Here is a 26,743-nt window from a genome sequence, read left to right as displayed (position 1 = left end):
GGACTCGTTGGTAGATTATTATCTCCACCTCCCTTTACTGAAGGCTCTAGAGCCGCCATGTTTGTTGCGGGCAAAGGGCCTGAAGCGTCCTTTAAAACGAATTCGTGAGCACATGAGTGGATGTTACTGAAACCTCCTCATTTCCCTAACGAAGGGTGCAATCCTATGCATGTTTAAACAGAAAAAAGGCCTACAATTCCCACTATATCCCTGTTAGCCATGGCTGGCTGGGACATGCTGGGAGTTGTAGGCCTTTTTTTCTGTCTAAACATGCATAGGATTGCGCTTTAAACCGGCGTAACGTCTGAAACGGAGATATACACGGGAAATGGCAGCGAGTACAAAATCTCATTAGCTTTAAAAGCAGTGGTTGCGATCTTTTATGCGCTAATTACCGCTTCAGGTGCTAATTTATAACACGGGAGGAGGGGGAAATATTTCAAAAAAGGTAACGACAGCGCCGCCTTCCAGACTTCGTTAAAGCGGAGAGAAACAGAAAGGAAGGAAAGGGCGAGAAAAGGAAAACCAAGAGGGAAACACTTCGAGGCGGAACGATGCTTGGGATGGGTCCTGTTTCTGGCCGTGGGGCGAAAGGGAGGGCACCGCACAGAAAGGAAGCGAGGGGGAGCGTTTTAGCGACGGGACCGGAAGCCGGAGGGAAGAGTAGCCGAAGCGGCTGTGAGAGAAAGCAGCAGGAGGAGGAGGAGGAGGAAGATGGCGGGGCTGTCGGTGCGGGACCCCGCCGTGGACCGGTCCCTGCGCTCCGTGTTCGGTGAGGGGGAAGAGGGGCGCCCCGCGTGCACCTACGGCCCACCCCACCTCACCTCGGTAGAAGGAGGCGCGGGAAGAGCGGAGCCCAGGCTCCTCCGGCTTCTCCCCCGCTGCCGCCTCCCTGAGCCCCGTGGAGGCTCCGCTCTGGCCCTGGCGCTCTCTGAGGGAAGCAACGCGCGGGCCTTTGGGTCGCCGCAGGCCCAGGCGGGATGTAGGGGTTCGGGGGGGGGGCAGCAGCGTCAGGCTGTAGGCTGACCCTATGAAAAGGAGGGCAGGGCTCCTGCATCTTTAACAGCTGTTGTATTGAAAAGGGAATTTCAGCAGGTGTCATTTGTATATATGGGGAACCTGGTGAAATTCCCTCTTCCTCACAACAGTTAAAGCTGCAGGAGCCCTGCCCTCTTTTAAATCTGGTCACTCTAGTATAGCTCCTGCAGCTTTAACTGTTGTGATGAAGAGGGGATTTCACCAGGTTCATCATATATACAAATGACACCTGCTGAAATTCCCTTTTCAATAAAACTGTTAAAGATGCAGGAGCCCTGTCCTCCTTTTCATAGGGTCATCCTACGTCAGGTGTTTCCCCCCCGCCCCCATACTGACTTCTGTCTCTCACGCCCAGTCCTTGTGAGAACGGTTGTGTTCCACCTACTGAGGGGCTCCTTATGTGTGGAATTGGGGGATGGGGAGGGAAGAATGGTTTTGGATGAAATGAAAGTAGACAGGGAGATATTTTTCTCCCTTCTCCAAAATGCCATAACCTAATGGTCATCCCATGAAGCTGATGGGAGAGATTCAGGACAAATAAAAGGAAGGTCTTTTTCACACAGCGCAGACTATGGAAGTCACTACCACAAGATGTAGTGATGGCCACCAATTTGAGTGGCTTTAAAAGGGGCTGGATCAATTCCTGGAGGAGAAGGCTATCAATGGCTGCAAATCCTGGTGGCTTCAGTATCAGAGGCAGTATTCCTATGTGCACCAGTAGCTCAGGAACTTGGGTGGGAGGGTGCTATCACACTCATGGCTTGCTTGTGGGTTTCCTGTGAGTAACTGGTTGAGCACTGCTGGACTAGATGGATCCTTGGTCTGATCCAGCATGGCTATTCTCATGTTTATTTATTTATTTATTTATTTATCATACTTATACCCCGCTCCTCAGCCAAAAAAGGCTCTCGGAGCGGCTTACACTTAGGAAAAAAGACAGTCCCTGCCCTCAGGCTTACAATCTAATAAAGACATGACACACAAGGAAAAGGAGTCAAGGAGGGAGGGAGGGAGGGAGGAGAGAGAAAGAAAGAGAGAGAGAGAGAGAGAGAGAGAGAGAGAGTGAGTCCAGCAGGAGCAGGCCCCGATGTTACTTCTGCCTGCTCCTGTCCCCTCGGTCCTTCTTCTTCCCCACAGGGCCAAGATGGCAGTTTGCCCTGTGGGGGGGGGGGGGGAAGAGTCCAGCAGGAGCAGGCCCCGATGTTACTTCTGCCTGCTCCTGTCCCCTCGGTCCTTCTTCTTCCCCACAGGGCCAAGATGGTACTTTGCCCTGGGGGGGGGAGGGAAGAGTCCAGCAGGAGCAGGCCCCAATGTTACTTCTGCCTGCTCCAGTCCCCTCGGTCCTTCTTCTTCCCCACAGGGCCAAGATGGCAGTTTGCCCTGGGGGGGGGGGGGAAGAGTCCAGCAGGAGCAGGCCCCGATGTTACTTCTGCCTGCTCCTGTCCCCTCGGTCCTTCTTCTTCCCCACAGGGCCAAGATGGCAAGATGTTTTTAAGATTATTTCCAGGCTAGTTGCTGTGTGAATCTGTTGTAGCCCCAAACAGCAAAGAGGCTTGTTGCACATTAAAGACCTAATAAATGCATTATGGTGTAAAGATTTGTGGGCTATAATCCTCTTCATCAAATGCATGAAGTGTTTCCCTGACCTGCAGCTGTATATACATATGATAAAAGATTTTATTTCTTTTAGAGGACAGATAAAACAAAAGATTGTTCCCACAGACCAAAGCTAAACTATGGTATTTGCTACTGCAAGATGTAGTGATGGCTAAACATAGATGACTTTAAAAAGGGCATTAGACAGATTCATAGAGAATAAGGTTACCAGTTATGATGGCTATATGCTACCTCTTGTATCCAGTGTTAGCCCTCAGTAGAGTAGACCCATTGAAATTAATGAAACTTAAGCTGCTCATGAATGATGTAAGTCCCATTCATTACAATGGGTTTACTAAATGTAGAACTACCTTCAGATACTACCCTGAGGCAATATGCTTATTTACACCAGTGCTGGAGAGCACAACCAGAAAGTGCTGTGGGTTTTCTGTGGTCAGCTGGTTAGTCACTGTGGGGACAGAATTTATTTATTTATTTATTTATTTATTTATTTATTACATTTTTATACCGCCCGATAGCCGAAGCTCTCTGGGCAGTTCACAAAAATTAAAATCATGAAGAGCATAAAAACAACCAACAATCTAAAAACACAACTACAAAATACAATATAAAAAGCACAACCAGGATAAAACCACACAGCAAAAATTGATATAGGTTAAAATACGGAATTAAAACAGCAAAGTTTAAAATTTAAGTTAATAGGTGTTAAAATACTGAGAAAATAAAAACGTCTTCAGCTGGCGACGGAAGGAATACAGTGTAGGGGCCAGCCGAACCTCTGGGGAGCTCGTGCCACAGCAGAGAAAGCCCTCCTCGTAGCCACCTGCCTCACTTCCTTTGGCAGGGGCTCACGGAGAAGGACCCCTGTGGATGATCTTAAGGTCCGGGCAGGCACATATGGGAGGAGGCGTTCCTTCAAATAACTTGACCCCAAACCGTTTAGGGCTCTGAATGTTAGTACCAGCACTTTGAATTGGGCCCGGACCTGGACTGGCAGCCATTGAAGTTGTAAAAGGACTGACGTGATGTGGTCTCGCCGGCCAGTCCCTGTCAGTAGGTGGGCTGCCCTGTTTTGTACCAGCTGAAGTTTCCGGAACGTTTTCAAAGGCAGCCCCACGTGTAACACATTGCAGTAATCCAAATGAGAGTAGGCGTAGGTAGGTCTTTGGTCTGATCCAGCATGGCTGCTCTTATGTTCATATGGGAGGGGGTTTCGGGGAGAAGCAAACAATGACGTCAGAAGGAAGGGAAATGTAAAAAGCACAGACAGTGACAATTACGTTATTCACAGTGACCATTCACAATACAGCTGATGATAGAGCAGACATTGTTAAGATAATTAATGTGTGTACTGTGATATATTCTTCCAATTCAAGATGTGAGAGATAGAATTGAGCCTCTTGATGAATTCCTATTCATCAGTTTTATGTTGTAGTCTTACTTTGAAGGTTGCATTGTTTAAAATAGCCTTCCCCAATGTGGCTGTGCTGACTGGGGATGATAATGGTTGTAGTCCCAACACATCTGCAGAGCACCACGTTGAGGAAGAATTTGCTAGAACAACTAGTATGTCATGGGCTGATTTAAGGTGAATTATACTTGTAGATCCCAGCATCTGCTTAAAGAGAATGAGAGTGAGTAGAAAGATAGTGGGGAGTATGTCTACACTACAAATTTTATACTGGTTTTTTACAGTTTAATTGTTCTAATTCTTTCCCCCAAATCCTAGGAATTCTAGTACAGTGTGTGAAGGCTCTAACAATTTTGTTTGAGATCTTGATCACACACCACTGCCACCACCCTGGACACGTGCACACCAAGTGTCAGGTATCAGTACAGTCCTACAATACAGTAAGATTGTACCTATACCTGACACCAAGCTACAATTTCCCAAGGTTTCCTAGGGATAAGACATGACTGTTTAAACCTATGTTCATCAACTTGCCTACAGAGGTGAGGAAACTTAGCCACAGATCCTGCAGCACATCTTCTACAGTGCACCTCAGGTTCATTGGGAGCACTGGCTGGTCCTGTCCTACCACATCAGCTGAAGGTGAAACTACATATTGCCTCAGAAAATATGGGTTTTTTAAATCAGTATTTGTCAAGTTTGTGTAAAAGAGGTGCAGGACATTTTCAGAAAGCCACTGACTAAAGAGAAGATGAAACCATCCAAGTGCCACTTTCTAAAAGAAAATGTCAACTATTAGGGGGCACATAGTGTCTGCAACAGGAATTGCACCAGACCTAGAAAAGATACAAGGGATTTAGGAGTGGCCAAGGCCTCTTACCGTGAAGGATGTAAGGAGATTTCTTGGGTTTGTGGGCTACTGTTGGCGTTTCATTAAAGACTTTGCCCAGATCGCTTTGCCATTGCATGAATTGCTGGGGGGGGGGGGGGAACGACACAAAAATAACTTGGGAAGGTAAAAACTAGAGTGGAGTGGGGCATGTCAATTTGCTTTTGATCAATTGAAATCCGTTCTTGTCCAACCCCCAATATTAGCATATCCAGATTACAATGCACCCTTCAGAGTTTATATTGATGCAAGCGACAAGGGATTAGGGGCGGTTCTGCCCCAGGACCAAGAAGGCAAGGAACGAGTGATTGCTTATGTGAGCAGAGGTTTGAAAGGTTCTGAAAGAAATGAACAAGGGCGTGAGAAGAAGAAGAAGGCGACAGGCTGCAGTTTACTGAAGAGGGCAACTATGCAAGAGAGACCAGCGGATAGGGATACACCTCTTGCTGGTCCAGGAAACCTGACACTGGCACTTGAAAGAGAACTGTCGGTCAAAGAAAAGGGTTGAATGGAGTTGATTCATAGTGATGTTAATTGTTTTGTTCATACTAGTATTTCTTAAATCTTCTTAAAGTAAATTCTGTTAAATATATATTTCGTTGGCCTCTGGAGTGATTGTAATCTGCCTCTCCTCATCCTGGATATTGAAACCTGAGACATTACACTAGCTGTTCCCTTATCTTATCCTGCTGCTTCGAATCAAAACAGTGGGAAATGAGCAGGGAGCAGACACAATAGATGTCCTTCCTGGCTAGAGCCAAGCCTCCATCAAAAGCAAGCTGTGCACAAGGCCCACTGAACACAGTGGAACTTAGTTTTGAGTAAATAAGCACAACATTGTCCCGTGAGAGTCCCCCGTCTCCAAAGCCATTCTGTTGGTTCTAGTAAGCTGATATTGTCAGGGAGCTCACTGCAGACCCATCTTTCTGTCGAGACTAGGCTGGTTTTGAATACAAAACCGTGTGCTTACAAGAGGCTTCAGTGTGGGAAATGAAATGAGCAATGACCCTTCCCAGTCTCTTGAAACAATAGCATGCAAGAAGTAGTTCTGATTGCTGAAGGTTTCTGTCCATGTTCTCATTCTGTTGCCCCTCATCATTTTAAGACACCTTACTTTGCCATCATCGTCAACAGTATTTCTCCGTCATGTTTCCACCTAGGTTCACAAGGTAATTTGTGCTATTTCTTTTTTAAGAAATCCAATAAAACAGTGGTGACAAGTGTAAGATGAATACAATTGAAATTCACAAGAATAAAACCAATAGTGAAGCCATCTCCTGCTTCAAAATACCTGGTGGAATAATTCTGTCTTAATCTGTGACTGAAAAGATGCTCAGTTTATTCCAGTTGTGCCTGCTGGTACTGATGACCTGCACCCCCCACCCCATCTCTCTCTCTCTCCTGTAGTGGGGAATATCCCCTACGAAGCCACAGAAGAGCAGCTAAAGGACATTTTCTCAGAGGTTGGACCTGTCGTCAGTTTCCGGTGAGAAACACCCCTGTTACGGTTTCCTGAATTGGGAGACCTAATCCTGAAGGGTGGAGAAATTGGGTGAAGATGGCACGAGGGTTTGGGAAAGATTCAGAAGGCCTTGGGATGGATCTAAGCTGAACAACGGAACACCTGCTTTGTATGCAGAAGATCCTGGTTGGCATTTCCCGCATCCCTCGCTAAAAGTCTCAGGCAGCAGGGGATGAGAAAGACCTCTGCCTGAGCACCTAGACAGCCATTGCGAGAGTATTCCAGGGTACAGAACTTTAAGCCGAGGGGCCAAATCCAGCTCTCCTGAGGTCTCAATTTGGGGGTTCCCCTAGAAGGTTCTCCCCCTATAATTTGGTGGATTCCTGACTTTTTCCAGAGGGCCAGCGAGGTGTGTCGGTTAGAGGAAAAGAGATGGTGCTCATAATGCAAAACCCTGGCTTCATGTTACGTGCAAACATGGCCGTTGCTTTGAACGTCCCATTAAGGCGCGAGGTTCACTGTGGAGGTTGCCTCACCTGCCAAGGAGCAGGGAAGTAAAAAGCAGAAGGAGCACAGGGGTGCAGGAGACGAGAGAGAAAAGGAGGTGGGCCTTTCTCTCCTCTCACAAGCCTCCCTCTCCTTCCCTGCCCAAAGTTCAAAGAATTTACCAGGTTAACAGTAACAAGAAAGCCTAAGAGGGCTCTCAAGCTCATGACTGCAAAACATGGCCTAATCGGAAATGCTGCTTGATCTGCTATTTCTTATTCTTCAATGCAATGTAGGTCAGGGGTGTAGGACCTCAGGCCCCGGGGCCAGAGCTAGCCCTCTAGGTTTCCCCAGCAGCCCCCTCCCCTTTCCCTTAGCCCCCAGACCCTTTCCCTGCCCACCAATCATTTAGTGGTTTCCTGGCTTTTGTGTGTTTTCCCCCCCCATTCTAAAAGGAGGGGGGAAATCGGTCTAGAGAGCCAGCGGGTGTAGCGGTTAGACCTTTGCACTGGGACTTGGGAGTTCTGGGTTCTGGTCCCCATTCAGCCATGAAGCTCCCGGGTGACTTCGGGCCAGTCACACTCAGCCTAACCCACCTTACAGGGTTGTTGTGAGGATAAAAATGGAGAGGAGGAGGAATTTGTAAGCCACCTCGTGTTGCTTGCAGGGAAAAAGGTGGACTATAAATATAACCAATAAGTAAAATAAATTATAGTTGCTGTCAGTAAGTGCTTTAAGCTAAAATATGCCGCTGTTTTGGCCTCCTCTTTTTATCTTTATTCCCACCCTGTACTGGAATATTATCCCTGAGTGGTTCTCTGATATGGAATTCGGACTATATGAGGTTCTGCACCATTGGAGCACACAATACTTGACTAGGAGGACATCTAGTCTGACCCGGTATAAGGCAGCTTCTGACGTAGGGCAGTACAGCCTGTTCGCCTAACCGCCATCTCCCCCCCCCCCCTCCAGTTGTCTTCCTCTGTCTGACATCTGTGGTTTTCTGTGCTCTGCCGACCAGACTGGTGTACGACAGAGAGACGGGCAAACCAAAGGGCTATGGCTTCTGCGAGTATCAAGACCAGGAAACGGCGCTCAGTGCCATGCGGAACCTAAACAGCCGGGAGTTCAGCGGGAGGGCGCTGCGTGTGGACAACGCAGCCAGTGAGAAGAACAAAGAGGAGCTGAAGAGTTGAGTCTGAGGGCCTTGCAGAAGGTGGCGGGGGAGAAGGCAGCGGCTGAGATCCGCTGCTGAGCCGTTGTGTGTGCTGAGGCAAAACGCTCTGGTCCTAACGTCCTTCCTCCCTCGTCTCTGTCAGGCCTGGGCACTGGTGCTCCCATCATCGAGTCGCCCTACGGAGACCCCGTGAACCCTGAAGATGCCCCCGAGTCCATCAGCAGGGCTGTGGCCAGCCTCCCCCCTGAGCAAATGTTTGAACTGATGAAGCAGATGAAGGTCAGTGGACATTAAGCCAGAGAGTATTCGTTAATTTACCTGGCGACCAAGAATTCTATGCAGGTGAGCGAGTGGGCTGGTGGAGGAGGGATAGATCTCTCCGTCCAGCTTCTGCCAGGCCGCTTGATTTCCGTGCTAGCCACAGAAGAGGAAATGCCCTTTCTTTGCCATCAGTGCAGAAGCCAAGCAGGCTCATGGAGGAGAGACAGAACTGCCAGCCTGCTTGGTCGTTCATTTTTACCAGCCTCCTAAGAGGCTACCATGCTGGCTTCAGAGGAGAAGGTTCTCTTCCTTTGCAGGTGACCTGGCGAACCATGCCCCTGGCCTCTTAGCAGGCTAGTTAGGAGCTGTGGGGGGCCCTAACTAGCTTAGGTGCTAGTAACTTTTGTGGGCTTGTTTCCAAGGCTGGAGTTGTCCGCATTCACTTTGTCCAGCCCACGGAAGTGGTTTCATGAGAGGATGCATGTAAGACTGCAGGCTCAATCCCCACTTCTTCCATTTGTAGGATCTTATATGGGTTGGCTGAGAAGGCCCTGTTTTGAGACCCCGGGATCTGCTGCCATGAGCTCATGACGGCACCAAGAGCTAGGTTCAAATAGCTTAGCAGGCAGAAGTGGCAGGAGTCCCTCTTCTTCCCTTCTTTTTCGTGGTGGCTAGGCACGCTGCAGAGTGACCTCCCGGCCTTTTTGCTGCCACCTCACCAAATTTCAGTAACAAATCTGGCAGCAGAGGCTGCAAAAAAGGGCAGGGGTGGTGGTGGTGGAGGTAGCCTGTGTGTTGCCCATTCCTGCTCTAAAAGCTGGGAGGTGACCACTGAGCTCTTACGTGAGTCCTCCTATCTCTCTCTCTCTCTCTTTCTCCAGCTGTGTGTCCAGAACAGCCCGCAGGAGGCACGGAGCATGCTGCTGCAGAACCCTCAGCTTGCCTACGCCCTGTTGCAGGCCCAAGTGGTGATGCGGATCGTCGACCCAGAAATTGCTCTGGTGGGCCTGCCCCCTTTCCTGCCTCGGGGCATGGTTGGGGCAGGGGGAGAGCCCTGTGCTTTTACATGGTCAGAAACTTCTTGGCACGTTTAACTCCCTGCTGTTTTTTTTTTTCTCCCTCTAGAAAATTCTGCATCGCAAGACCACTGTTCCATCTCTGATTCCGGGCAACCCACAACCAGGGCCTGGGCAGGGTCCTGGACCTGGGCAAGGGCCTGGGCCTGGGCCTGGGCCCGGTCCAAATGCACAGATGAACCAGCCCAACGTCCCTTCTTCCCAGCCACAACCAATCGTAAGAAACTGTTGCCTGGGGTTGAAACTTTTCCCTTGTTCCATGTTCCAGTTTGAAAGGGTTTGCTAGTCGCCGTTTATATCATGATCCTTGGATGTTCAAGGCATATACCCCTTCCCATTTATTTACATTTTAAAACGTAACCCTTTGCTGGTTATTTGAATTAGATAGTTTATGATAAAGTTAATAAATACAAAATATTTGTACATCAATGGATTAATAAGTTACTGTAGGTAGGAAAATAATAAAGCTGTTTAGGGCACCATGCTATGAGGATGGCCATAAGCCTCTGGACCAGTACAAAGCAGGAGGAGCTGTGGAGGGGATCCTCACCTCTGCACACCTCCTTCTGTGCATTTCAGCTAGATCAGCTGTTTAGCTGAGGTTTGGGGGTGGGGCGGAAGGAGGAGGTTGGAAAATCCAGAGGATTGCTCATAATCCGGCCTCTCCAGTCCTGTCCTCTCCCTAGCCACCAAACCCCCACCTTTCCCTTCTCTCCATGGTCACTTTTAGCATTGGAATTCTTGTAAAAATTTCAAGACAAGAGCAGGTATTTCCCTTGTAACGATTTCAAGACAAGAGCAGGTATTTCCCTTGTAACAATTTCAAGACAAGAGCAGGTATTTCCCTTGTAACAATTTCGAGACAAGAGCACTATTTCCCTTGTAACGGTTTCAAGACAAGAGCACGTATTTCCCTTGTAACGGTTTCAAGACAAGAGCACGTATTTCCCTTGTAACGGTTTCAAGACAAGAGCACGTATTTCCCTTGTAACGGTTTCAAGACAAGAGCACGTATTTCCCTTGTAACGGTTTCAAGACAAGAGCACGTATTTCCCTTGTAACGGTTTCAAGACAAGAGCACGTATTTCCCTTGTAATTATTTCAAGTCAAGAGCAGGTATTAAAATTTAGAAAAACAGTTGAGAAACTCAGGGTGCAATCCTATGTATGTTTAGACAGAAAAAAAAAGTCCTACCCATCCTAATATTTCTCAGCCAGCTATGCTGGTTGGCGAATGCTGGGTTTTGAACTTTTTTCTGTCTAAACATGCATGGGATTGTGACCTAATAAATGTTAGCAACCCAAGGAGCTGTGCTTGATGTTTACAACTGCTCATCTACAACTTTGAAACTGCCAAATTTGCCTAAAGCTGCATTTGCAATCGGCATCTACTGTTGCGTCTGAACTTAACGAAAAGGAAAAAAAAAAATCCGTGGAAAAATTAAAGCACTAGAACAATTTCTGCCCCACATCTCTGATCTGCTGCATGCTAATTTTCATGGGGAAGTTTTACTTGTTCCTGTGAAAGTTTCTGTGCGGAGGAAATGGGGGACTTGCAGAACAAGGGCGGCGAGTTCTCCTGCTGGCTGAGACGTCGGCCCTTGCTGGAGAGCTCAGCCTGGGTGGTCTGTACTGCTTTGAACTGCAGCTGGCGTTTGGCAAGATTGAATGACCCCCCGTGCAAAAACCTTTCCTGTGGACTGAAAACTAGCACATCAGGGAGACAGCCAACCTAAAAAACCCTTTCCTTGATGTTCTCGTTTTCTGTGTGCCGGCTCCAGGTTTTGCAGGGCCCTTGGAGGAGACGCTCTCAATGGGCCTCCTCCCTCAGCCTCTCTCTCATCATTGCTACAACTTGCTTTGCAGGCAGAGAGCTAGTAGGCCGTGGCTTCTCCTGCTCCTTCTCCTCAACGCCACCATTGTCTGAGCCAGAGCGAGAGGCAGGTGAACAAGCAGGTTGCAATGATGAAGAGCAGAGCCACTCGGGTGGGTGGGTGGGTGTTCTTGCCAGTAGGCCTTTTGCTGGGATACAGGCCTGGCGCAGCCCCCCCCCCCCCTCGACCCCAGCCTTGTGCAGCGATTTCACAACGGTTTTCGTACGGAGCCGCACTCCCTGACTCTTCCTTTCTTCCTTTCCCCGAGCAGGGGGGCATGCATGTCAATGGAGCCCCTCCCCTGATGCAGCCGCCCATGCAAGGCGGTGTGCCAGCTCCGGGCCAGATGCCAACCGCCGTGCCCGGCCCTGGCCCCGGCCCCTTGGCTCCAGGAGGTGAGTTTGTCAGCGTCTGTGTGCCTCGACTCGGGTGCGCCTTGCCCAACACTTGCCCCGAATGTGGCAGCCATGAACCTCGACCCAAGGCTTGGGAAAGCCCCTGGGTCCTGTCCACCCCCACCCACCCCCCCGATGCCTCCCGTGTAAAAGAGAGACGTCACCGTGGCTCTTTTTCCTCCACAGGTGGCATGCCAGGCGGTGGCCCGATGCTCTTGGAACGCGGCCAAGGTAAAGCAAATCGCCATCAGTCTCCGGTTAGACAGAAGGGGCGCAGGAGACTTCCCACGCTGGGGCGGAGAGCGGGAGCCCCCCCCCCCCCCTTTAGGGAATAATGGCTCCCTCCCCACAAGGAACAAACGGCGCCTGAAGTTCTCCCGGGGCTCTCTGTAACTCTGTCCCTCCGTTTCTCTTTGCGCTTAGTGGACAATGAGAGTGCGGCTTTCCCCAGTCATGCTCCATCAGGTACTTTGCATGCACTGCAGATAACAGGGACGGAACACCCTTCGTTTTGGGCTCCAGGGTCCGGTGGGGTAGCGCTTGAGCCGCTTTCCGCCTGCTTTCTTTAGTTTTAGCCAGCAGAGGGTGCCGTCATCCTTTGAGACGCGCTTTCTTCTTTTCCTTTCCTTTCCTTTCCTTTTGAATTTCCGCACAAGGTAACAGGGGCTTGCTTTGTTCTGGTGACGGAGGCCAAGGAAGCGTGTGTCCGGAGATGTTGCTTGCATGTTCTTCCACTTGGTTGCACTGAAATGCATCTCTAGTTCTTCCCGGGGGAAGGCCAGGAGGGGAGGTGGGAAACCTTCAGGATTTGCTTGCTGGATCAGGCCAAAGTCCCCATTTCCCCCCCCCCTCCCCTCAAGGCTCTGGCAGCCAGATGCCCTGGGAAGCTGGCAAGAGCAGGACATGATGCTGATGGCCATCATAAGTAATCAAAGATGTGTCAGTGTCTATTTAGATTTCTTTCCTGTCTGGTCCCCAGGGGCAATTTGCCGTGTTGCTCTTAGCCTGTGTTTATTCTCACTAAACACTGGCTGAGAATGAGGGACCCACAACCCAATTCTGTGCATGCTTACTCAGGGGTAAGCCCCACTGAGTCCTCCAGAAACTATGCTAAGGATTGGCGCCTTAGTGAGTTGTATTACTGGGGAGGGGGGCGTCATTTGGGTCTGTCTTCTCATACCCCCAAATGCCTCCAGGCACATCAGGTATGGAGCCCGGGTCTGTTTTCTGTATCCCTACATTGCAGCCATCCTATTGTTGTGTTGTGTTTGGGGAGGGGTGTGTGTGTGTGTGTGTTTTCCTCTCTATGTTCCTTAAAACAGCGGTGAGCAAAAGGGAGATCCGGACCTACCGGTAGATCTCTGGGTGATTTGCCGTAGATCAGCGAACAAATCGCTTTAACGATAGCAGCAACAAAATGACTCCCTTTCTGCCCTCCCACCCCGGTCCTAAATTATGCTGCTGAAATGCAGAACGCTTGGGGTAACCAGGAGTGGATTTGTGTGTGGAAAGACTGCGCGCTCCACTGAGTTCAGGTACTGAAAACGACTTCCTGGGCTCAGAAATGGTTAATTGGGGGGGGGGGGGCGACTTGTGGCTCTCCAGATGTTTTGGCCTACAACTCCCATTAGCCTTGGCCAGCTTAGCCAATGGTGAGTGACGATGGGAGTCGTAACCCCAAACATCTGGAGGGCCACAGGTTGCCCTCCCCTCTTTTAATTCTATGTGTAAGTTGTTTGCACCAGGTTTTGGTTGGTGGATTTTAGGGTTCTAGTAAAAAAAAAAATTAAAAAGACCCTGCAAGCCTGAATTCTGCTCACCCCTTCCTTAAAATGGCTTAAATAGGAACCCAGTGCAGTGTAGTGGTCACAGCAGCCTTGCCCAACCTGGCACCCTCCAGATGTCTTGGTGCCACCAGAGAGAGGACCCTGTCCGAAGAGGTTCCCCATCTTGCCCCCAAAGGGAAAGAGTCACCCGGAGAAGATCCTCAGTAGAGAATTACTCAGGCAGGTTCACATGGGAGCAGAGGCGGGTCCTTCACATAGCACAGTTCCGTGCCACTCAGGGCTTCGTAGGATTAAAACCAGCCCTTCGAACTGCACCCCAAAATGGAACCGAGAGCCTGGCAATAAGAGCGTTAAGCTAAAATATGCTGGTGTTTGGGGTATTTTGGCTCCACGCCTTTTGCCCCACCCTGAGAGCTTTTCTGAAATGGGATTTGGCCTTCGGTCTGAAAGAAATACAGTATCCCCACCCCACCCCACCCAAGATCCAGTGCTTATTGTGCTGCAAAGCAAGATAAAGTGCCGGTAAAATCCTCAACCCTTTTGAGGTTGATAGCAACATATTCTGGAGGAGAGGTCTATGCTGTTCATTGAAAAGGGAAGCTTCTCTCCAGAGATGTGGCAAAAGAAGGGATGATCTAGCCATGCATGTGTGTGTGTGTGTGTGTGTGTGTGTGTGTGTGTGTGTGTGTCAGTCAAGTGCGTCTCCTATTGATGTGACGGCTCTTTCTCCCTCTCTTCCTGCTGCGCGGTCAGGGAACCTGCAGCTCTCTCCCGTGGGACCTGCCAGGCCTGCCTCTATTGAGCGAGTTCAAGGTACCTATAGCTGCGGTTGGCTCCTCTCGCCCCTTGCGATCAGCGCGGGGTGTGCGACCCACCACCCACCACCCATAACTTAGGGCTGAAAGGCTCTGTAAGTTGGAGAATGGAGCAGAAGGAATGCTTTTCAGACAGGAACTTAGAAGACTGGAGGGGGAGGGTTGCGAGGGAGGAATCCTTTCTTGTGTTCAGGAATTGCCTGTGGCTAGAAGGACTGACCGGCACCGCAGGGAGGAGGCGCTTCACAGCAGATCTGAACAGGGTCATTTATGACCTTCTGGTCTCCTCTTGCTGGTGTCAGCCAAGATCCAGGCTGCATCTCACGAGTTTTTTTGTGCTTGGGTACCGTTACGAAGCCAAAAGCTTCTGAAGTGAATCCTAAATACGTTTAATTCCATTTGTGAATATCCGCTTCCTCTTAAGCCTTGCTTCTCCCCGTCTCTATTTCTTCAGTTCTCCCCCCATCCCTGAATGTTAACATTTAGATTGTAGACTCCTTTGGGCAGGGACCTGTGTCTTCCTCCCCCCCGCCCCCCCCCGGCTTTTCTTTTAATTATTTTGTTTGTTTGAGTTTGTTGTTATTTTGTTTGTTTTTGCATATGATTCTTTACGCCCTCTGCCATGTACACTGCTGGTGTTGTATGATTAATAAGGTTCCAAAATTAGTGATGGGAAATTCTTTAATTGGTGTATTTTCGAACAGAGGTGAGCAGAAGGCAGCTCTCCAGATGTTTTGGACTTCAGCTCCCAGAAGCCTCTGCCTGCATGGCCAATGGTCAGGAATGCTGGGAGTTGCAGGCCAAAAGATCTGGAAACCTACTTTCTGCTCTCCACTGCCTAGAGAGTGATCTAATTTAGAGTGTTTGTTTTATTTGGATGTCGAAAACAACAACGCTTTTAAAAAGTACTCCATGGTTGTTGTTTTTGTCCAAACACACCACAAATATTTGACCTGAAATATTAGAGGGGTGGGTGGGAATTCAACCACCCTTAATGTGATTTAAATGTTAGATTGTATAGATTTTTTAATTGGAATATTAAGGGGGGGAATTAAACACAAGAGCATTATATCCCACACATGGCTTAAATTTAAGGGGGAAACCAGAGATACTGAAAACACACTAATAAATTCAGCAATCCAAAGAACTGCGTGATATACTGACAAGCACTCATCGACAACCCTGCCTAATATTAGAATTTGCAATTGGCATCCATTCATTGTTGCTAATGAATTTGTGAAATGGAACATTTTCTGATTAAAAAATTAATAATCATGGCGGGGTGGTGGAATCATTTTCATGGGAAATTTTCTGTCCCACATCGCTGACCGGAATGCAGGATGCCTGCTTAAAAATCTTTCCGGAAGAGCAGCATGAATTTAAATTAATAAATCACAACAACATATAGGCCTGGTTCAGACAACACGCTAAACCATGCTGCTTAACCACAAAATGGTTAAGGGAAGGTCAGTGCATTCCCTTAACCATTTTGTGGTTAAGCAGCATGGTTTGGCGTGTTGTCTGAACCAGGCGATATGCAGTTAAGTAGGGTGCAGATACAGGTACACCGTAGCTTTCTGAAATGGCTACGATCTATGTGTGTTGCCCTTCAGAAGTGCTGCGACAGGCGTATTATCTCCTCCTCATTAAAGTGCAGAACATCTTGTAAGAGGCTCCCTCAACTCCTGCCTTCTATGTCTGTCTTGGGACTCTCTTGATTCCGCCTTTTGAGCAAACAGACCATCGTGTCACACCAGGGGGAGGGGGGCAGCACTGGAGCCAGTATTGCCTGTGTGGAAAAGGGAGAAAAAGCACAACTAGGCGAAGAGATTCACCCTGGTGCTATGAAATATAATAAATCTTTATTGGTATTGTTGGGGGGGGGGATTGTAGTTAAAAACGCAACATTTCGGATACCAGCATTTTGGATAGCAGCATTTTGGATAGCAAACGGAGCTCTCGACATGGACGCTCCACAGATAACGTGTTTAACTTTGCTATTAACGACAATAATATTGTCCCCAACAGTGAATATTATGGATCAGCTCCTGACGAAGGATCCTGGTATCCAAAACATTGAGTTTTTTTAACTACAATTCCCCCCCACTCCCCGGACAAGACCAGTGAAGATTTATTATACTTCATAGCACCAGAGTTAATCTCTTCTCTCATACTGGAAGGTATTCCAACCAGATCCTGAGCTCAGGATCTTTAAGGCTCTTCAGTTGCACCACCCAGCTTACTTTTCCTCCTTTTTGTCCTGGTATGTTCCGGGCCGGGCCACCAGATCCATGGGTCAGGCCCTCCTGACCCATTGTACCTCACGGATCACAGTGTCCTGGTATCGTGCATTCCAGGACCTTGGCCCTCAGCCATGGAATTCACTCCCCCTAACACTGTGGTTGCCTGAGAGTTTGGAGGTGTTCAAGAAAGGTTTGAAAACCTTTCTTTTTGAATAGAGGAGGTTGGTTGGCTGTTCCTGAGATGGCCACCACACATTTTATATGGTTTTTAAAAAGTTTTTATTGTTATATTCTTTTAATTTCAGTTAAGGTCTTTTATTAGAATTATTGTATTTTATTCCATTTTTGTAAACTCCTGACCTATTTTATCTCATGTACAGTGCTTCATTAGAAAGCACTATATAAATTATTATTATTATTATTATTATTATCCTATGCTGCTTCTTGAGTAAAGTGGGTGCCCACAAGGGATGCATTTCCACCCCAGTGCTGATGAGCTATCAGTCTTAAGAGGGTGTTCCCCCGCCCCCACCCCACCTCCAGATCCTCACAGCCCTCTCTTTGCCTTCCTGACAGTGCCCATGCCAGACCCACGGGCGCCCATGCAACGCGGGCCGATGCCAGCTAGCGGACCACCGCCTCGAGGCCTTCTGGGAGACGCCCCGAATGACCCACGTGGAGGGACTTTGCTCTCAGTCACTGGAGAAGTGGAGCCCAGGTAGGCAGGACAGAAGAGAGGTTGTGGAGTTGGTGTCCGGTGGGTGTTGGGGGGAGGTACAGGCTCCTCCCAGTAGGCCCAGGCTGTGTGCAAACATTTTAAAAACATATTTAGGAAGCAAAGGTGTGTCTTCCTCCATCCCCACCTGCCCTGTTTGTTACAGGAACATGGTTGCAGCTTCATTCTAGTGATCTGTGTTCCTCTTGGGGCCTGGTTCTCACCCAGCATTTCAGACGCTGTAGCCACGTCTCTAGATTGTTGCCACCAGGCTTGCAAGTGAAGGCTCACGTGCTCTTATTATTATTATTATTATTATTATTATTTATTTATATAGCACCATCAATGTACATGGTGCTGTACAGATAACACAGTAAATAGCAAGACCCTGCCGCATAGGCTTACAATCTAATAAGTTGTAGTAAACAATAAAGAGGGAAGGAGAATGCAAACAGGCACAGGGAAGTGTAAACAGGCACCGGGTAGGGTGAAGCTAACAGTATAGAGTCAGAACAAACTCAATATTTGAAGGCTATAGGGAAAAGAAAAGTTTTTAGCTGAGTTTTAAAAGCAGTGATTGAGTTTGTAGTTCTCAAGTGTTCTGGAAGAGCGTTCCAGGCGTAAGGGGCAGCAGAAGAAAAAGGACGAAGCCGAGTAAGGGAAGTGGAGGTCCTTGGGCAGGCAAGAAGCATGGCATCAGAGGAGCGGAGAGCACGAGCGGGGCAATAGTGTGAGATGAGAGAGGAGAGATAGGCAGGAGCTAGACCGTGAAGAGCTTTGAAGGTCAGTAGGAGAAGTTTATATTGGTCTGACCCATTAGCAGCTAGTAGAGGAGAGCCAGGAATTGAGGAGCTCTGTGGCTGATTAGGCTAAGGAAGGCCTGGAAGCAAAGGCCCACCCCAAACAGGAACGCCTCAGCATTGTATTTCGGTTCTTGCCCTGTAGCCATCGGTGGCACGTAGATGACCGATGAGGCTGCTGGAGGTGCGGTGGAGCACCCTCCTCTGCCCCCAAGAGGGCTGCCAGGAGAGGCAAGACCCCTCTTCCACGCCCAGCATTGAAACGCCACGGGCTCCTTGTAAGGCAAGAGGGACAGAGTCCTCCCAGCCCCACTGCCAGGCCCCAGCAGACCAATAAACGTTTTTGCAGGCGAGTCGATTTTGTGAGCTTATTTCTAAAGCTGCCCTCCCTGCTCGGTGGGCCCAGGGTCCAGCGTGGCCAGTCGAAAGCACGAACTCATTCATTGTCCCGGAATATGCTTCAAACCGCAGTTCTGTGCCTCTGCACGTGGAGCAGCCCCAAACGGAGCAGAGGGCTCCTGGTTCTAGCCCTGATAGTTCCTGGAAAGCTGTGCCTGGATGTGCCACTAGACTAGAAGCAGAAGCACTCCCGCAATCGAATGCTTGCAATTGGACGCTCTCCTGCCAGCGAAACAGAGGACTAGCATGTGGAGTGGGTGGTTAGCCTAGAACTCTTCCGCCTGCTCCCTGATCTTCTGAGTGAAGAGAGCATTTTGTTTTTTGCACGGAGGAGTGTTCTGTAATGGGAGCTCTCACCTGCAGCTCTGATGCTGTAAGCCATCTTGCGAGGGCTTTTGCCCTGAAAGGCAGCCAAGAAATGTTTTAAATAAATAAAAAAGTTAGGTCCTGACACAGATAGGCCCTTTCATTTGCTGGGTGACGTGGGTTTCAACCTGGGGCCTGACATCTTTTCCTCTCCCCCCACCCCATCTCCCACCCCCTTCTGCAGAGGCTACCTTGGCCCCCCCCACCAGGGCCCCCCCATGCACCATATGCCTGGCCATGACAACCGGGGGATGCCCCCCCACGAAATGAGGGGCGGACCGATGGGAGAACCCAGGCCTTTGATGGGAGAACCCCGGGGCCCCATGATGGATGGCCGAGGTAAGAGATGGCATCAAGCTAAGCAAAACAAGAAAAAAAGATACATTTATTAATGCAAGGGGCATAAATCCCAACAGAGTAAGTGGTTCACCAGGGAAACTGGTCTTCGAAAAGAGAACTTAAGAAATTAAGGTTAACGACAGCGCCGATTTCCCCCCCCCCCCCTCCTGTTGTGCACACACACAAAATGACTGTGCGATAGCAAGAAACAATAATTTTAGATAAGGAGTGTAGCATATTTAAAACAAAATTATAATATAGCATCAAATCGTACCCTTCTCCGAAAGCAAAAGTATGTATGCATTTGAAGTATTCCTCCCCCCCCCCACTCCTCATGAAGCAAAAAGTTTCCCAGAGCAGTTGACAGGCGATCCGTGAAGCAACTCTGTCCCTCCCAGCACAGCACACAAGGGAAAAGGGGTGGGAAGAGAAGAGGAAAAAGCTAAGTAGCCTTTCAGTGGTGCTGCTGGCGTGGCTGTGTTTCTCCTCTCTCTCTCCCCTCTCCTTTCATACAGCCTACTGCAATGGCTGCATTCAACATTCAAAGAACTTCACCAACTAAGGAACCATATAGGCTACAAGCATACACAAAATCAAGCCTATGAAGTCACTAAAACCCAGATGATATAAGCCAATATTTAAGTCCCCGTTACTTTGCCTAAACTCAGCAAATACAGTGAAGCTAGCCTAGCTATAATATTATGCATAATCCACACCAAACATTTACAAAAAGATGTAAAAGTTCCCCCTAGAAAAGGGAATAACTCTATTATTCCTGTTATTACTCCTGTCATTGTCTATTATAAGGTTTTAGCGGATTAGCAACTTCTCTGGATGTCAGATTAAATAAAGACTCCACTTGGAAGAGAGTATACCCAGGACAAGGTGAAAATGTTCTTGTTTGTTATGCTAATAGTAACAAACCTAAATGGATTAAAAATACTACGTAGAGGTGTTGCATCCAGTTCTGGGCTCCTCAATTCAAGAAGGACGCAGACAAGCTAGAGCGTGTTCAGAGGAGGGCAACCAGGATGATCAGAGGTCTGGAAATAAAGCCCTGTGATGAGAGACTGAGGGCCTTGCTAGACGAGGCCTTAGCGCGCTTTGAGGCCCAGTTTCCCTACAGTGCGTCCAGATGACGCACAGGGGAATCCGGGGTCAAGCCGTACTCAGACCTCCCTTAATGCGCCATAAGCGAAGTCGGGACTGCGGAACGTCTAGCAAGGTCCGTGGCTTTTTGTGGCTACTCGCTTACTCGCGAGTAGCCGGGAAAAGCCACGGACTGGGCTCAGCGCTCATACGAGCGCTGTGCCCATCAGGCCGGGGGGTGGGGGGGAAGGCCAGACCAGCAGGAGAGGGGGATGGCGGAGGGCGACACAGGATGGCGGAGGGCGACACAGGGGACAGGGAGGGAGGGCAGGGAAAGAGTGGGCAGGAGGCATGGGAAGGGATCAGGAGCGGATGGGGGGGCTTAATTAAAAAAAAAAAACGACCTACCTTCTCCGGAGTCTTCGGGGCGCACGTGGCCCCTTTAACAACAACAAAAAAATGGCCGACGCTACAGAGCTTCCGCAGTCCCTGCGCGTTGGCTGTCTAGGAGGCGGGGCGGCGCGCGCTAAAGTTAGCGCGCCATCTCCCTGCCAGCTTATCCGGCAGGGTCTAGCAAGGCCCAGAAACAACTGGGCATGTTTAGCCTGGGTAAGAGAAGATTGAGGGGAGACATGATAGCACTCTTCAAATATTTAAAAGGTTGTCACACAGAGGAGGGCCAGGATCTCTTCTCGATCATCCCAGAGTGCAGGACACGGAATAACAGGCTCAAGTTACAGGAAGCCAGATTCCGGCTGGAAATCAGGAAAAACTTCCTGTCTGTTAGAGCAGTATGACAATGGAACCAGTTACCTAGGGAGGTTGTGGGCTCTCCCACACTAGAGGCCTTCAAGAGGCAGCTGGACAACCATCTGTCAGGGATGCTTTAGGGTGGATTCCTGCATTGAGCAGGGGGTTGGACTTGATGGCCTTATAGGCCCCTTCCATCTCTACTGTTCTATGATTCTATGAACTACATCAGAGTGCAGAACAACTTTCAGCCCGAGGCCCAATTTCCATTTTGGATAAGCACTTTGGGGACTGCGTTCCAGTGGTGGGAGGGACCAAAGGCTAGAGAATGGAGCCAAAATACCCCAAACAAGAGGCAAGAGGAAACCCATGAGTCTGAGGATTTGCTTGGGCTTGATCAGGGTAACTAATGTAAAGCTAAATCCTGGCTTCGTGTTATGTGCAAACCAGCCCAATGTGTCACTGCACACAGAGAGCTATTGCGAGCAGCTTTTGTCTAAAACACTAAAAGCTTCACTTAAAAAGCTTTTATGCGCACACATAGTTTATTTATACATGAGCTAGTCCAGCCCAAGAATAAAGCCCATTAGAAGACCCCTTTGGTTTCTGCGGCAAAGTTGAGCACATCATTTCAAATCATTGAAACAACTGGGACTTAAAAGGGCTGAGCTGTGGCTGGATCGTGCCCATTGTGGCTAAAAGTGCACCGTAATTATTTTGGAAAAATAAGCCATCGGGCCCCTGCCCCCAGAGCAGCTTCTCTTCTTAAAAGTAGACCTAAAGGAATACGGGATGGGATCGAAGCCGAAGACAGAATATGTAGACAGCTTATTCCTGAGTTGAGGTGCTAAACGGTTGACAGCGTTTCCCTTCACCTACCTGATTCCTCTTCTTACCTCTGTGCCAGTCTTTGTCCCAAAGGTTGCATATCCTACCCAAATCCAGTTGTCAGGTTCAGGGTGAAAGCACACAAATTCAATGCACTGGTAATTAAGGAAAGCAGAATCAGGGGATAGGGGGAAGCAGCCTTGGGTGTAGGAGGCCCAGGGACCAATCCGAAGCTCCTTGCATGATCTCGGTAAGATAACTTCCAGTTGTGCTTCTCCAACCATAGAAGAGACCAACTTTCCCCAACCTGGTCCTCTCCAGAGGTGTTGGACTGCAACTCCCAGAATCCCCCAGCCAGCTATTCTGGGAGTTGCAGTCCACCACCTCTGGAGGGCACCAGATTACAGAAGGCTGTAATAAGACTGTTGCTAAGTTTGGTTTGTCATCAATGCAGCTGGAAGAGATCCAAGAGGCATGGATAACAGAGGCATGGAGCCTAGAGTGATGGATGCCAGGGGCATGGAGCCGCGAGGCATGGATAACAGAGGGATGGAGCCCAGAGGGATGGATGCCAGGGGCATGGAGCCGCGAGGCATGGATAACAGAGGGATGGAGCCCAGAGGGATGGAAACTCGTGGGATGGAGCCGCCCAGGGGCATGGAGTCCAGAGGGATGGAGCCGCCCAGGGGCATGGAGCCGCCCAGGGGCATGGAGCCGCCCAGGGGCATGGAACCGCCCAGGGGCATGGAACCGCCCAGGGGCATGGAGCCCAGAGGAATGGAGCCACCCAGAGGAATGGAACCGCCCAGAGGAATGGAGCCACCCAGGGGCATGGACACGAGAGGCATGGAACCCCGAGGCATGGAATCTCGAGGCATGGAGCCGAGGGGCCCCGGCCCCAGCCCAAGGGGTCCAATGAGTGGGGGAATTCAAGGCCCCGGGCCTCTTACCATGGGAGCAGCGGGCCCACAGGGGCCTCGTCAGGTATGTAGGACTCCTCTTCGCGATGGCTTTGTCACTAAACGGGGTCCCAAGACAAATCCTTGATGCTGGCATTGGCAGAGCCCCGCTGGGTCTCGCGTGACGATCCTGCTTGGCTCTTGGGAGGGATCGACATGCCTGGAGCGGGGCGGCTTAAAACGCTTGGACGAGGGTCTGCAAGAAAACGGCCAATGCACTCAAGGCACCCCTGGCGTCTTCCCACTACAAAGGCCAGAGCCCAGCGGGATGGGCAGTCGTTCCCACTGACTCCGTCCAGTCAGAGCCTGTGGAAGCTTCATTGTCCTCGGGCGCTCTTTTGCCTCCACTCCCTGAAACTCTGCCGAGCTTTTCCCAGTCAGGAACCAGCTTGCCCTTTCCAAGTCATGGGCTAGGAAAGACCCAGGGTGGAGCGAAGGGCAGGAGGGCTGCCTGTTTTGATTTTACCCCGTGGTCAGGAATGAAATTGGTTGGAGTTTAGCAAATTGCTCTGCAGGTGCTGGGGCAACAGGCGCCTCCCCTTATGCATCTCTTCCAGGCAGATTCCACCCGCTCACCCCTGTAGCTTCCCCCTCCCACGCACCCACCCGCTCACCCCCGACTTCCCTGTGCTAGCAAGAGAAAGCTCGGGCTGGTGGGTGAGCTCGTGCACGTGCAGGCCCAGCACGGCCCTCAGGGCCTTGCATGTTCAGGGGCCGTGCAGCTCGTGGTCTTTGGAGCTCTTTGCCCGTTGACAGTTGCACCTGCACGACAGGGGCGAGGGCCGTGCCTCTGGACAGATCTCTCTTTGGGTCCGCAGGTCCCGAATATGCCCGGGGCAGCAATGCAGGCCGGAGGCATCCCGGGAGCAAACGTGCAAGCGGCGGCCCAGCCGGGGGGGTTCAGCCCTGGCCAGAACCAGGTGACACCCCAGGATCACGAAAAGGTAAGGAAAACACGGCCGCTCACTGGCGGGACCCTCTTCGAGTCCCTTCGGTTAGAGCAGCCTCCCCCAGCCTGATGCTCTCCAGATGTGTTGGCCTGCTATTCCGGCCTTGGCCATGATGGCTGGGAATGATGGGAATTGCAGTCCCACCCATCTGGAGGGCACCGGGTGGGGGAGGGCTGTGTGAAGGGAGTAGGACCAAGGTTTTTCCTGTGATGGTGACTTAACCTGGGGTGCAGTAGAGCATCCGCCGCCTTGGCATTTCAGGAGAATGTGCTTCGGGTGTCCTTTTGAGTTACGTTTTAGCATGTAGCCAGCCAGCCTGATATTGTGTGATTTGGTTATTTGTGATTATTCCAGTGATCATTTTTACTCTTGCTTTTTTTCTGTGGCTATTTTCATTGTGCTGTTCGGATTGTTAGCTGACCTCAGTGTGGGACTAGGCAGGGTATGAATTCTTAAATGAAACTGGATATAAGAGGAACAAGATTTTCCCTACTGGTTTCAGCGAGCGTGTTCCAGTTAGGGATGTTGTGGGTGCCCAGCTGTGTCCAGCGGACTCCCCCGCATCTGCCCCTCCCCTCCCGGATCCAGCTCAAGTCCACAGGCCCCCTCTTCGAGTGCCCTGCGGCTCAACAAACGCCAGGCAGCTGTCCGCCCTGGTTCATGGAGCGTTCATGCCTTTAATCAAGCCTATACGCGCCAGTTGCTGGGGAACATGGGTGGGAGGGTGCTGTTGCACCAGTGTCCTGCTTGTGGGTCCCTGGCCTACGGCTGGTTGGCCACTGTGTGAGCAGAGTGCTGGACTAGATGGACCCTTGGTCTGATCCAGCCGGGCACTGCTTATGTTCTCACCTTGCATAAGTGGGGCCTTGATGGCTGCCATTTATGCAAGGAAGGAAATACACAATTTCCGGAACCTCCATTGTGTGCAGCAGTGGAGGCTCCGGACCAGGGTGGACGGCCTCACAGCCTCGTTGAAGCTTGCGTGGCGGGAGCAGCGTCTTGGTGAGCGTCCGACAGAGTTCATCCATCCCTAATTCCATTCAACCCCAGCTGTGGTTAATACTATTCACCTCTTAGGAAAGGAGAGGAAACTCTCGTGCAAGCACTGAGTCATTACTGACTCTTGGAGGGACGCCAGCTTTCGCTGACGTTTTCTTGGCAGGCCTTATAGCGGGGTGGTTTGCCGTTGCCTTCCCCGGCCATGATTACCTTTCCCCCAGCTAACTGGGTATCCACCTCTTACCATGGATCAAATTAGTCCTGATACAGAGGGGACTCTTATGCTCTTACCTTGCATAAATGGGGCCTTGATGGCTGCCATTTACACAAGGAAGGAAATACACACACACTTGTTAGCATTCTGGGTCTGCAGAGAGCAGAAGGAGAGACGAAACTAGAAGCATTTGAAGGGGAGAGAAAGCCTCTGAAACCTCCAGAGGGGAGGAGAGGAGAGATGTTCAGGAGCATTGGGCGTTCTACACAGTGAACCATTCCTTTGTCAAGCATGTGCGTGACAATTTTCTTTCTCCCATCTCTCCCTAGGCTGCCCTCATCATGCAGGTCCTCCAGCTGACAGCAGACCAGATCGCCATGTTGCCTCCGGAGCAAAGGCAGAGCATTCTGATCCTGAAAGAGCAAATACAGAAGTCCACCGGTGCCCCTTGATCTGCATTCTTCGGGTGAGAGGCTAGCGGGTGGCATTGCCCCGGGCCCTGCAGAACGGCAGCAGATCTTCCGTGGTGCATCTTGTGGGGTGGGGGAGATGTTTGCTTCTGTTTATTTATTTATTTATTATTTATTTATTACATTTATATACCACCCCATAGCTGAAGCTCTCTGGGCGGTTTACAAAAGTTAAAAACAGTGAACATTAAAAAGTATACAAAATTTAAAACCATCCGAAACATAAAAACAACAGTATCCATTTAAAAAAACAACAGTTCTGGGGTCCGTTAAAAACAAACAAACTTAGCATTGTTAAATGCTGTTAAATGCCTGGGAGAAGAGAAAAGTCTTGACCTGGCGCCAAAAAGATAACAGTGTTGGTGCCAGGCAAGCCTCGTCGGGGAGATCATTCCACAATTGGGGGGCCACCACTGAAAAGGCCCTCTCCCTGGTTGCCATTCTCCGAGCTTCCCTTGAGGTAGACACCCGGAGGAGGACCTTAGATGCTGAGCGTAGTGTATGGGTAGGTTCACGTCGGGAGAGGCGTTCCATCAGGTATTGCGGTCCCAAGCCATGTAGGGCTTTATAGGTTAAAACCAGCACCTTGAATTGGGTTCGGAAACGTACAGGCAGCCAATGCAAGCGGGCCGGAATCGATGTTATATGTTCAAACCTCCTTGTTCCAGTTATCAATCTGGCCGCTGCATTTTGCACAAGCTGCAGCTTCCGAACCGTCTTCAAAGGCTGCCCCACATAGAGGGCATGTTTGAGATCCCCATTTAGTTTGTTTTCTGCAAGGGGTGCGGGTGGGGAACAGGGGATTCCACCTCTTTCCTTAACACTGTCCTCTTTATTTCTTTTAGGCTTGGACCCCTTCCCCCATGACCCCTTGAAGGAATCCAGCCTCTTGTTGGAGATAGCACTGAAGGCAGCTTACATGCCCTCTCCTTGTCTGAGCCACAACAGCAGCAGCGAGGGCAGGACTTGCCCTCCCCCACCCACCCCAAAATTGTTCATTTCATTCTCCCCTCATTTTGTTTACCTCCTAGTGTTTCAAATAAAACTTTGTCCTGGATTTGAGTAAACCCATACCGCTTGGCGTAAATATACATTACACCACCGCGCCCCATTCTCTTCCCTCCTATCTTTCAGGACAACGTTGAGTTTAGGTTCCCAGGATCATTCCTTTCCGCCATTTACATTTCCTTTTTAAAAATGACTTCAGATCAAAATTCTCCTGTGCTTGCCAAAGGCAAAAGCTACTACAGATAAGAAGCTCAGACACGGACTAGGACTCTTAATTCACTTTGTGGGGAGTTTAAAGGCATAAGGGGAAAGCAAAACTCCGTCAGA

At 49.9% G+C, this 26,743-nt stretch overlaps 1 protein-coding gene across 5 annotated transcripts; it reads left to right on the top strand.

Moving 5' to 3' along the window:
- Nucleotides 1-671: 671 nt before the first annotated feature.
- Nucleotides 672-26,475, top strand: CSTF2 (cleavage stimulation factor subunit 2). 5 transcript variants are annotated; one of them, XM_063142115.1, is made up of 17 exons: nt 672-772; nt 6,363-6,441; nt 7,925-8,094; nt 8,223-8,359; nt 9,223-9,342; nt 9,467-9,634; nt 11,562-11,685; nt 11,872-11,916; nt 12,109-12,150; nt 14,226-14,285; nt 17,107-17,248; nt 18,995-19,149; nt 22,271-22,433; nt 22,569-22,800; nt 23,594-23,719; nt 25,268-25,404; nt 26,254-26,475. In XM_063142115.1, the coding sequence occupies exons 1-16, from the start codon at nt 715-717 to the stop codon at nt 25,388-25,390; spliced, it is 1,944 nt and encodes a 647-aa protein (XP_062998185.1). In that variant the 5' UTR covers nt 672-714; the 3' UTR covers nt 25,391-25,404; nt 26,254-26,475. The 5 variants fall into 5 exon arrangements, with proteins under 5 accessions (XP_062998185.1, XP_062998181.1, XP_062998182.1 ...); XM_063142111.1 differs by having other exon boundaries at nt 22,271-22,800; XM_063142112.1 differs by lacking the exon at nt 12,109-12,150 and having other exon boundaries at nt 22,271-22,800.
- The last annotated feature ends 268 nt before the right edge of the window (nt 26,476-26,743 follow it).

This window comes from Elgaria multicarinata, chromosome 15 (assembly GCF_023053635.1).
Source record: "Elgaria multicarinata webbii isolate HBS135686 ecotype San Diego chromosome 15, rElgMul1.1.pri, whole genome shotgun sequence".
Lineage (NCBI taxonomy): Eukaryota > Metazoa > Chordata > Lepidosauria > Squamata > Anguidae > Elgaria > Elgaria multicarinata.
The sequence above is the reverse complement of the archived record's forward strand: the minus strand, read 5'-3'. Positions and strand labels throughout refer to the sequence as shown.

Bases quoted from the DNA above. Each gene is read 5' to 3' on its own strand.
- CSTF2 (XM_063142111.1), top strand. From the start codon at position 715: ATGGCGGGGCTGTCGGTGCGGGACCCCGCCGTGGACCGGTCCCTGCGC. The intron at 773-6,362 runs GTGAGGGGGAAG...TCTCTCCTGTAG, and splicing joins GTCCCTGCGCTCCGTGTTCG to TGGGGAATATCCCCTACGAA. The intron at 8,095-8,222 runs GTTGAGTCTGAG...CGTCTCTGTCAG, and splicing joins GAACAAAGAGGAGCTGAAGA to GCCTGGGCACTGGTGCTCCC.